We start from the raw sequence: 12711 nt of genomic DNA, 5'->3' as shown, positions 1-12711 counted from the left end.
TCTTTTGAGAGGATGTTATGTAACATTAGTTACAAGGTGCTCAATTTTATTTACCTCTTGCAGTACAAGATACACAATAAAACCATTAAACTATCATCTTGTTTTGTTGTATTTAATCATCTGACTAAAGAACTTAAGAATGTTATAGACAATGTCAGAGATTATATTTTAGCTACACAGAGTGGACTGTGATTCATAGGCTTCTGGTATTCCACGGGAGGTAAATGCACTGTGAATTCCTGTCGCTTTTTATAAAGTGAAGTGAGTGTGAACAGAATGATATTGACTTTGCTAGGCCAAATGTTGGGCAAAATGTTCAGACTTAAGACTTCATGATCCCGGGGCCAGCAACCCATGCTTGTCCTGATGGGATCGGGGGCCTGGCTCGTTGCATGTCATCATATCCCAGTGGCGTTGATCTATGCTCATGATGTCAATCACTGGATTGCCTGGTCCAGACTCCATTATTCACATAGCTGGAATATTGCTGATTGCGGAGTAAAACTGAAGGAACTCACTCACTCACTGTCATGACCCTGAGCCCCATCTGGTTAGTCACCTCTTAGGACAAGCATGGCTGTGAAGACACATTCACATTCTAATCCAGACCTTCAAGGGACTTGACAGATGGATGCTCTTGGTGTCAATCACTGGATCGTCTGGTCGAGGCCTGATTACTCTCGAACCGTCGTCCTATGGTTGAAATGTTGCTAGGTGCTGCTTAATGAACAATAAACAAACATGAACTATTATCATGATCATAATTTATTGGTAAGCCACTTTATATTATTACTCATCACACTTTAATATATTGATCAATGGAGAATCATCAGACCCTCCTAGGGATTCATAATTCACATTTACACTGCTTTGATAAAAACAAAACAATCATTGTAGAAATGTCCACCTTCGTATAATGATCACCAACAGAACTTGATAGACAAAATCAAGATGTTTACAACCAAGGGAAGTAACTCTCATGTGTACCTCATCAACATCAGCAGCAGCATTGGCCATTTGTCTGTCAGCATTATAGTAATTGGGTTTTAAAAAGTACACCTCAAGCACGTGTGCATGTTCGCCACTGTTGTTGTGTTTATTTTTGTTTAAATGCCGCACTCAGCAATATTGCTCGTATATGATGGAGTCTTGACCGGATAATCCGGTGATTCATGAACGATCAACGCCGTCGGGATAAGATGATATCAAATTAACCGAGTCACAGAGCCTGAGCTCTGAAAATTGCTTTATCACTCCTCTCGGATCTGTTCTTCAACATCAGGGCCCCGTTTCTAAAAGCTATCGAAGCACAAAGACTGCCGTACCTCCTATACTGAAACATACGACTTACGACAGTCGTAGCGCTACGATAGCTTTGTGAAACGGTGCCCTTGGTTAGAACTGGCCACGGGATCATGAAAGTGTCTTAAGTCAATATTTTGTGCGTGTAGGTGCCTGGTGGTCTTCTTTCACTACAACTCCCGTACATGCTGATAGCATTCTGAGAAGAGCGTGCATTGCCAGGATTCAGTCTTAGCCCGAGTCTTAGCTAAGCAACAACAACAAAAAAACACAAAAAAAGCAAACAAACTTAAGTCAAAGTTCGAACAATTTTCAGACTTAAGACACTTTCATGATCCCGGCTGGGTTACGCAAAGTTGAAAATATCATATTGCAGAGAGGCACTCAACAAATACAAAATATATTTTGTATTATGCAGTAATGTTAATGAAATGCACCTACAAATTCCTTTAAATGACACCAAGACCATTGCCCGAGTCACACACTCATATTGAGTGAATTGTCAACATAATTTTTTAGGGGTATAGTCTGGGCTGGAGGGGTATACTTTGGCCTGCTCCAGAATATACCCCTGGGGTATAAACTGGGCTAGCCTATAGTTTACCCCGGGGTATAATCTGGTGGGGGGTATTCTGGGCTGCTACACCGGGGCCAGCAACCCATGCTTGTCCTACTGATGGGATCGGGGGCCTGGCTCGTTGCATGTCATCGTACCCCAGTGGCGTTGATCTATGCTCATGATGTCAATCACCGGATTGCTGGTCTAGACGCGAATATTTACAGACCGTTGCCACATATCTACAAATCTACAAACAGCGCGGCGTTAAACAACAACTAAATAAAAAAAAAATAAAACCAGCAACGTCGACATATGCAGCTCAGTTTATAGAAACAATTCTGTCACCACTGACCTTTATAAATGTCAAGATACATCCGGAGGAAGGACAGTAACCGTTATGTGCAACTGATAGTCCGCAATGATAATCTACACTGATGCCGGTGATGCCCGGGATTGAATAGAAGCATCCTCAAACCTCACATCCAGCCATGAAGAGCTGCAGCGTGTTGGCGTGGTTCCTGCTAATGGTGCACAGTAAGTTGATCGCGTTGACAAATATCTGTTCTGTGCCATCGTGTTTTCATATGTTACATTAGTGATGTCCAGTTTTGTGGGTTTTTTTTCGCACTTGACTAATGTCGTACTCAGAACCACAGTGGCTTGTAAATATCATTTTTATTTGCATCGAGAAGATCCGAGTTAGAATTGATCTTCAGCAATTGATGCTTGTCGTAAGAGTTGACTTTGAGGAACGGGGGTCAGGCTTGCTGACTTGGTTGACACATGTCATCGTATCCCAATTGCGTAGATCGATGCTCATGATGTCAATCACTGGATTGTCTGGTCCAGACTCGATTATTTACAGACCATCGCCATATAGCTGGAATATTGCTGAGTGCAGTGTTAAACAACCAACAAACATCATATGTAATTGCATCAGAGCTGTCCAGTTTTATGTTGTTATTTAGCCCTTGTCGACCGGGACCGCCTCCGTGGTGTAGTGGTTAGAGCGTCCGCCCGGAGAGCGGAAGGTCGCGGGTTCGATTCCCGACTGCGTCATACCAAAAGACGTTAAAATATGGTACTTGTTGGTCCCTGCCTGGCGCTCGGCATTAATGGGTACAACAAGGACTGGTCTGCTCGGAGTCGGTATAATGTGTCTGAGTGGGGTATTCATGCTTCACTGTGGCATGGTATCTCAGTGGGCTAGCACTATAAAACCAGCTTAAGTCTGGGCTAGTACAAGCAGCCGCACATACACATACACACGCATGCACGTCGTCATATGAGCGAGATATTCTCAAGTACGACGTTAAACCCAATTTCACCTCACCTCACCTCACTTGTCGACCGATATCGTACTTAATTATTTTCCATATGTATATGACGGCGACTGGTAAATGTCATTGTTTTATTGCAAAATATGCCTGAAACGGCATACATTTTAATACATCTTTCTGAATTCTCTGAAAAATTAAATATACAATGTTGAAATTTACCATATTTCTTTCAGAAAAATATATGATGTTTACAGGTCTGTAGGACATTATATTCATGGTCAATATTTTGCCATCTACCCTTGTTTATCGCATAGGTGAAATATCACATTTTGATAGATAAACATTGTGTAAATGGCTGTTATCGTAAAGACTCCAACATCTTTCAGCTTCAAACATCGTCACATATTCTGTATACATCACACTTCGGGTATCATTGTTGAATGTTGAGATCCACTTTGACGGAATGTGTTGAGATCCACTTTGACGGAATACATCCACAAGCGTGTCTAGAATATTTTGAAAGGTTGTATAAAGAGGCTATCTCAATGCACGAATAATAAGTATCATGGATAACTTCTGTATAGTGCACGGCAGTGCAAGTTTGTGTTTGGCTTCGTTGATGATAATTTGATTCCAGTTCCAGGTTGTGTGGAGGGAGCAAGCAGTTATCGTGAGTAGACATATATTCGGGATGAGTAGCTGAGTCAGTATGGTTTTACGCCGATTTTAGCAACATTCCAGCTATATCACGGTGAAGGAGATCAGAAATGGGCTTTACACATTGTACCCATGTGGGGAATCGAACCCGGGTCTTCTGCGTGATGAGTGAGTTAGAGTGACTGGGTGAGCTTATTTTTACGCCGCTTTTAGCAATACTCCAGCAATAATACAGCGGGGGACACCATAAATGGGCTTTACACATTGCACCCATATGGGAATCGAACCCGGGTCTTCGGCGTGATGAGCCAACACTTTAACCACGAGGCTATCCCACCGCACCAGTGATAACAAGGTGACCTAATTGCACGCAGAAGCCGATGAAGCAGTCACTTAAAACCCCTCTCAAATGTGCTTGTATAATTTGTATCAGTATTTATCTTCATTATCATTTGAGTGAGTGAGTTAAGTTTTACGCCGCCACCGTGTTCCAGTTCTATCCGGGCGCATCAGCTCAATGTGATAGAAAATCCCGAACTGGTGCAGGTTTCAGACGTGTATCATTCGGTGAAACCCAGGCATGGGTATGGTGTATACAAGTCCAGAAACATATTTGGGACGAACCTGGTTTCAAACCTACAATCATAGGTTCCTTGCTTGCCCAAGGGACGCAACTCTTCGCCGGGGGCGCCTTAGACGATTGTGCCACCCATGACACAGTTAACAACACATAGGCGATGTGTTTAGGTTAAAGCAATTTTCAGCAATATATTAGTCTGTATTTTTAAATATGTTCAACGAAATTATTGGAGTATATGTTCTGTTTTATAGATATGTTTTCTCTATCTTTTTCATGTTACTGCTGATATATTTTAAAAAAAATTTCACATGAATCATGATGCATATATTACAATATAAAACGGAAATGTGACTGTACAATTTGACTTTTTGGTCAGCATAGAAAACAAAGTGCCAGTTTTATAATCATACAAAAGGATGTCAATAAATGTTAGAGAAAACTAAACCGCGTTGTGTCCATGTGTATTGGATTTTATAGTTTTAATCAGCTGTAATACGTGTACACAGCATGGCTGTATACCAAGTAACCAGATTAGGCATCAGCACCTCCGAGTTGACGTAACACTTGATAAGGTGAGCTTCTGTACCTATGGTTCTCTGGTTATGAATAATTTTATGCTTCTGTTGTGACAGCTCGGTTACGATTGCGCCACGGGCCCAACAAGGAGCTGATTCTACAGAGAGATGTTGAACAAGACGAAGAGGTAAGGAGGCTTCAACTGTCAGCGTAGCGCTTCATAGGACATTACTGGTATACTGAGACAGAGGCTGTCTAGGAACAGATGATATACTGGAACGGTGGTTATCTGGGCACAGATAATATACTGGAACGGAGGTTATCTGGGCACAGATGATATGCTGGAACAGGGGTTATCTGGGCACATATGATATACTTGAACGGAGGTTATCTGGGAACAGATGATATACTGGGACAGAGGTTATCTGGGTACAGATGATATACTAGAACGGAGGTTATCTGGGCACAGATGATATACTAGAACGGAGGTTATCTGGGTACAGATGATATACTGGAACGGAGGTTATCTGGGCACAGATGATATACTTGAACGGAAGTTATCTTGGCACAGATGATATACTGGAACGGATGTTATCTGGGCACATATGATATACTTGAACGGAAGTTATCTGGGCACAGATGATATACTGGAACGGAGGTTAGCTGGGCACAGATGATATATTTGGACAGAGGCTATATGGGAACATGATATACTGGAACGGAGGCTATATGGGCACAGATGATATACGGGGCAGAGGCTATATGGGCACAGATGATATACTGGAACGGAGGCTCTCTGGGCACAGATGATATACTGCGACAGAGGCTATATGGGCACAGATGATATACTTGGACAGAGGCCATATGACTACAGAGGGTATATTGGGACGTATATCACATTCAGGTTCGCTTATATCCATCCATCCATTCTATATCTCCAGCGTCACCTATCTCTTAATAGGCGAATTTGTTTACCGTAAGAAGGTCAAAATAAAATAAAACATTATATTGCAATACACCCAGTGCCGTGATATAACTGACACTGATCTCACGAAGAGTGCTGGAAATGGAGTACTAGGCCTTATTTCCTTAAAGTTCATATTCAGTTTTCCCAGGGACAATCATCCAGCGCTTCAACCTAATTTCCATATGATATATGATGATATCACTTAAAAAATTCATGTAGGTATTTTATTGCATATAAATAGCGAAATTAAGTTCAATTACTGCCTCTGTATCGCGGCACTTAAATAGAGCCCGTAAGTCTAGCCTGATTTCCGGTGACAATCGTATATTCAAGAACCAGTTCTGTTTCAAAAGTGCGCGACCACCAAACATGACATTACTAGACCGGTACCAAGAGTACAACAATGCTTGGCTGTCACAGCTGTTGACAGTCGTAATAGTTGGCTAATTTGGGGATGGTTAGATCGGAAATTTGTTTTTCCTGCAAGGAGTATCGGTTACTTACTGTCAACTGACAACCCTGAGACAATTCGAAAAGGTATGAAACGTTGTTCGTCACCGGAAGTACTAAGGATTCGCGAAGTGCCATGACCAACACAGGCCCTATCATTCTCTTCCCACAGAGGTTACTTGTCATATCTTCCTACGAACCTTTGTTCTAATACGGCCCTTTCATGGTGCGAGAGTTCAGAATTCGTGATTGGTTGCAATCAGATTTAGTTGTGCAATCAGCGACGTTGTTTCAAAAGTGATCATTCGCAAGGACTCGGTAATTTCCGTATGCTTCGGAAAAACTTGAACCTCTTCCCCTGCGCGATACGCAAACGTTACTTCTAGACAGAACTCAGTCATGTAATGGCGGATCAATGGCGTCACCATCGCCCTCGTTGACAACTGACAAGCTTGCCATTAAATGTCTTATGTGTCACATCAACACAAGTCCCCGGCAGAGAAGAGGGATATTTGAGGCCCCATTTTTACTTGCATCGATATAACACGTGTTCTGATTGGATAGAAAGAAGGGAGGTAATTCGTGTTGCAGGTTTTTGCCGCTAGGGGATTTTACGAGAACCGGGAAATATGACCGTATTAGAACAGAGGTTGCAGGAAGATATGACAAGTAACCTCTGTGGGGAGAGAATGAGGCCCTATAGTTTAAGGTCTGTGTGATCCAGGAGGAGGATGTCCTATCCGTCCGGAAGCGGTGCGAATGTCGCTGTCGTAGTAGGGTGCACAACAGCGACTGGGAGTGCTGCCCCTGTCCCTGGACTAACCAGGTTTGTTTCCCCGGTGACGCCACACTTACACTGGAGGATGGCACTGATATCCCAATGAAGAACCTCAGAGCGGGGCACAAGGTGAAAACAGGTACATGATATGGATGTGGAATGGGACAGTGGTGGGCAGTTGTCTTGGGGTGAGTGAATGCTATTTTAAGGCACATTTTCGATACACTTATATGTCGACACCTGTAAATACGATTGAACCCATGTTTGTCGCAAGAGGCGACCAACGGGATCGGGTGGTCAGGCTCGCTGACTTGGTTGACACGTATCATCGTGTCCCAATTGTGTAGATCGATCCTCATGCTGTTGATCACTGGATTGTCTGATCCAGACTCGATTTTTTACAGGCCGCCGCCATATAGCCGGAATATTGCTGAGTGCGGCGTAAAACTAAACTCACTCGCTGCTGAACCGACAGACATGGATTATTGTATTCAAACGTCGTTGTCTCGAACATTGATGTGTCGTGAAGTTAAACTGTGTTCGCGTACATTCCTCAGCAATCATCATTTGTGTCGAACCTCTGATAACTCGAAGTATTTATGTTGGTCTAATTCGACACAACTACAATGGACTGTTTTGTCATATGACTGGAATCATACGTTGCCCAAGTTGCATTGACAGTCAAAGTATGTTTTATTGTTTTTCAGTTTTGTACAACATTATCCCACACCGCAAACCTAAGCATAAACTACATTCTGATACGTGGGGTATTTGCCACAATACGTGAACCATAGGCAAGCTGCAGCGCAAATAGTGTTGCGCAACAGAGAGAAAAATGGCCAGTCTTTCTATATGCGAGGGATAGGAAGACCGGTCATATTTCTTTCTGTAGCACACCATTATTTGCGCTACAGTTTCCCTATGTGGGAACTGTCCATATATGATTTCGTCTCTGTTATTCAATGTCACCTAAACAATGTCACCTAAACTGTTTACTTTACAACGTGAGAAATGCTGGACTTCCTCGTCTATAACATATTTGTATCACCTATTTTGTATTTTGTTTAACGCCGCACCTAGCAATCTGCCAGCTAAATGGCGGCGGTCAGTAAATGATCCAGTGATCAATATCATGAGCGTCAATATAAGCACTTGGGATGAGATGGCATGCAGCCGAGTCAGCGAGCCTGACCACCCGATCCCGTTAGTCACCTTTTACGACAAGCATGGGTAGCTTCATCCTCTATAATCTGCAGGGTATACGTTACGATCACTCTTCACTATACCCTGGATGCATCAACGGCTGGCTCCGCATTCTCACAGTAGCCAATCAGCTAAGCCGCTGTTACAACCGAGCTTGCCAGTGTCAACAAAGATCATTCGTGACCAACTCGTGTTATTCCGGGACAAGCCAAATATCTTCTTGCAGGTTACGGAAAGGGGCGAGTGGTGACGAATGAACAAAGATAGCATTCGTGACCAACTCGTGTTATTCCGGGACAAGCCGATCATCTTGGAGGTTACGGAAAAGAGGCGAGTGGTGACGAATGCAAAGATAGCGGTCGCAGTCGCGAAGGTTTGTTCGCAGTGCCACTCAGATTTTGGGGGAAATAATACAAATTGACAGATCTGAAACTTTAAAAAAATATGTGAAAGAATTCCTTCTACCTCTTTCAGAGTACCTTTACATCAATTTTGTTGCCAAGTTTAAACGGTTAGATCATTTAAGAAGCGACAGTGAGTTGTGTTTGGTACGCTCAACTTCCCAGCGTAGACACATGATTGGATAAAAAGCCAGCCGTGGATGCATCCAGGGTATAGTGGAGATTGATCGTAACGTATACCCTAGAGATTATCGAGGATGGGCTTGCTGGAGATCAATTCTAACTTGGATATCTATAAGGTTACATCATCTGGATCAATATCTCGTGTTCATGATCTTGTAGCTATTTGAGATATTTGAGACTGAAGTACTCAATGAACCTGATTTTTGTTTGTCCAGTTGCCAATGGCCAGGTGAGCTTCACCGAGGTGAAAACCTTTCTGAAACGTCAGCCAGCAAAGAGCGCCCTCTACCTGACGATATCCACGGCAAGTGGGCCAAGCCTGACTCTCTCCGGGCGCCATCTTGTTTTCGTCGCTACAAGCAACAACACTGACAGCATGCTACCACGGTAATTTACGAGCTGTCACGATCGGAATGCCATGCTCACGGTGCGATAATAGTATAATGATCGCAATGAATAGCTGTAAATTCAACGTCAATTTAGTAAGAGTTAAATGTCACACAGCAATACTACAAATAAATTACAAAATGTTTCCCTTAGTCTGAATACAGGGGCGGTGGGGTAGCCAAGTGGTTAAAGCGTTCGCTCGTCACACCAAAGACCCGGGTTCAATTCCCCACATGGGCACAATGTGTGAAGCCCATTTCTGGTTTCCCCCGCCATGATATTGCTGGAATATTGCTAAAAGCGGCGTAAACCCATACTCACTCACTTAGTATACGTTACTGTGGTCGAAGAGAAATATCCGTAGGCAATGTTAAACTTGGAATTTTACATAGCGTATTTTCCAATAAACAGCTGATCAAAAATGTCCATGATTGATCTGGTCAAAGGTTTTCTCGAAGTGTCTTTTTTTCTTCTCGAATTGTACAATACTCATAACAAAAAGTCATGAGTGAGAATGTTTTTACGCCGCTTTTAGCAATATTCCAGCAATATCACGGCGGGGGAAAGCAGAAATGGGCTTCACACATTGTACCCATCTGGGGAATCGAACCCGGGTCTTTCACCGTGACGTGCGACCGCTGTAACCACTAGACTATCCCACCGCCCCTAGTTTATTGTATGACCGACGGACTCGTGTTAGTGGAACTAAAAAGATGAAACTAGAGGTCGACTAGGGCCCGTTCCACATAGTGATCTTAGTACTAAGATGATCGTTACTTGCATTATTTGACATAGATATATAACTTTCGTTGTGCATCCCTCGTCGCTGTATGGCTTAAATAATGATGATGCGACGCAAAGTCTTACTCGTTGTGCAAAATGTCGAGAATCGAACCCGGGTCTTCGGCGTGACAAGCGAACGCTTTAACCACTAGGCTACCCCACCGCCCCTCGCTTTGTGGAACGACGCCCTTTGACCCAATGATGTGTTAAGACGCAACATTGAATCTATATCACAACGGCATAAAAACAATCGTGCCACGCTAACTGGTGATTGATAGCATGAGCATCGATTCACACCGGCGGTGTATGGCGAAACAGACAGAACCTGGTGGCATATCATCACCATCATTTTACAAATCTGAACCGCGATCATTAAATGCGATAATTATCTTACAACTGACCAACATGATAAGGATAATTATCTAAATACCTGTTTAACAGATAACATGGGTTGTCTGCATTTGTAAAGGCATACAGGGTCCCGATCCACAAAGCATTCGTAAAGTTACGACCAGTCGTAACTCTATACCTTATAAGGCTTTTGAATAGCATAGTGCTACGAATGCTTTAGGATCTGGGCCTAGATTTTCGAAGCTTCTTTAGCGCCAAGATAGTCGTAAGTTAATGTTAATGTATGGCACTTACGACTATCTTAGCGCTAAGAGAGCTTCGAAAATCTAGGCCCAGGTTCATAATCGCCTCCCATGTGACGTCATCCTCTCTGTCCAGGTTCGCGCTGACCGTGAAGCCAGGGGACTACCTGTTCTCAACGGGGACGTGTGGGCAGCCTCTGTGTCCAACCCTGGTCACTGACATTCAGCCGGTTGTGAAAGAAGGTAAGGGCGACAATAAACAATCTATTGTGAGTGAGTGAGTGAGTTGAGTTGAGTTGAACGCCTCTTTTAGCAATATCCCAACAATATAACGGCGGGGGATACCAGAAATGGCTTCATACATTGTACCCATGTGGGGACTCGAACCCGGGTCTACGAACGAACGCTGTAAATAATAGTAATTGTATAACAATAATAATAGTCCACGTATATGGCGCTCATATCCAGGCCCATTACCTGCTCACGGCGGTACGTACATTACTATCCCCGGTCATGGTGGACCATCGTACTATCTGATACTTTTTAACTCCCTGGGGATCATACAGTCATGCTGCCTGCTAGGAGCAATGAACTAATCTCTCGCATTGCCAACACATCCTCACGGGTACCCATTTTACAGCTGGGTGAACTGAGACAGTGTGGATTCAAGTATCTTGTCCAATGATTGTACGCAAATGTGCCTACCTTGGGACCCGAACCTATGTGCCTCCAAGGGGATCGAACAGGGGCATTCAGCGTGACAGGCAGACGCTTTATCACTGCACTATTGCGCTCAAACACTAGACTACCCAGCCGTCACGGACGAATCGTGTGATTGGCTGGCTGGACGGGACATGGCGAGGGAGAACCCCGGTGATTCACTGATATATTTGTCACGTCGAGTTTGCATTTACTCTAAATGGAATCTGTTTCCCCGAATAATCCAGATTGTTTATTCTCGGGTGTAAACGTTTCATATTTACACATACTTTTACCACTGGCACATTATCAATTTTACACATTTCTATTTCGTTCATTTCTAGGCGTGTATGTGCCACTTACAGATGAAGGAACAGTTCTCGTTGATGGCGTCTTTGCTTCGTGTTACTCCTCTATCGACCATCATATTGCGCATGCGTTCACAGCGCCTTTCCGGTGGTTTCCATGGCTACTCAATTCATGGCAAAATGACGGCTATAGCCCACTTGTTGATTGGCTGAAGCAGTTCGGTCACATGATCTTACCAACAAATCGTCAATTTGAAGAGGTTGGGAATCCAGCTCTCCCTCAACTTCGTATAGAATTGTAATTGACAAAAAACATTTACATTTTCTTGCAGCAGGTTTTCATGTACCAGAAAGCGTTTCAGAAACGGGTTTAATCAAGTTTATACTACACAACATTCGATAGGGATATTCAGAGTGTGGGATGTAAACTGAGTGTGATTGGATGCTTGGAGATCATATCAGGTAAATGGAGTACATTCAGCTTATTAAAAGTAAACAAGAGGAAGTACATCACTATCCTTTCCAAGTGTTGAGTAGCATATCAACGATCGCCAATATCACCACTACAAATACGTATTCACATAACATTTATATACTCCATAGCGTAGGGTTGGTCGAGTCGTTGGTGGGTGGACACCTAGTGTCTCCGTGGGAAAGCGATTTTCTTCCTGCCAGCAGTTAATGGGTACCCGGTAGGACGAGATCGTAAAGTGACAGTAAAACATGTTTCACAGGTAGCTTGAGAAAATCAAGTGCACGTTTAAATGGGTAAAATCCCTGTTACGCTTTGAGCATGCTTTTGTGTGTAGATAGGCACTTCACACTATAAAAACTGTGTTTCGATGTTAAACACATCCATGTTCCATATTGTTAACGGGTTTAGGTGTATATAAACCTGTCTTGGCGCTAAACGTTTTCTGGGCCAAAATGTGGGAAAAAAGCATGTATAAAAACTAAACGGGGTTTGCATTAAGAGAGTGTTTTGACAGAACGCATTAAATGTGTTTCCCGTTTAGGATTTTGTTTATATCTACTTATGTAGTGTATGTGTTTGCATCCTAAACA

General features: G+C 43.1%; 1 protein-coding gene across 1 annotated transcript; it reads left to right on the top strand.

Moving 5' to 3' along the window:
- The first annotated feature begins 2286 nt into the window (after positions 1-2286).
- On the top strand, positions 2287-12100 carry LOC124259189 (sonic hedgehog protein-like). Its single transcript, XM_046693287.1, has 7 exons — positions 2287-2395; positions 3779-3811; positions 5011-5081; positions 7036-7228; positions 9092-9263; positions 10776-10882; positions 11683-12100. The coding sequence occupies exons 1-7, from the start codon at positions 2350-2352 to the stop codon at positions 11946-11948; spliced, it is 888 nt and encodes a 295-aa protein (XP_046549243.1). The 5' UTR covers positions 2287-2349; the 3' UTR covers positions 11949-12100.
- The last annotated feature ends 611 nt before the right edge of the window (positions 12101-12711 follow it).

The sequence above is a fragment of the Haliotis rubra genome, unplaced genomic scaffold, assembly GCF_003918875.1.
Source record: "Haliotis rubra isolate DU_JTF1 unplaced genomic scaffold, ASM391887v1 Scf712, whole genome shotgun sequence".
NCBI lineage: Eukaryota > Metazoa > Mollusca > Gastropoda > Lepetellida > Haliotidae > Haliotis > Haliotis rubra.
This window is presented reverse-complemented; position numbering and strand designations above follow the sequence as displayed.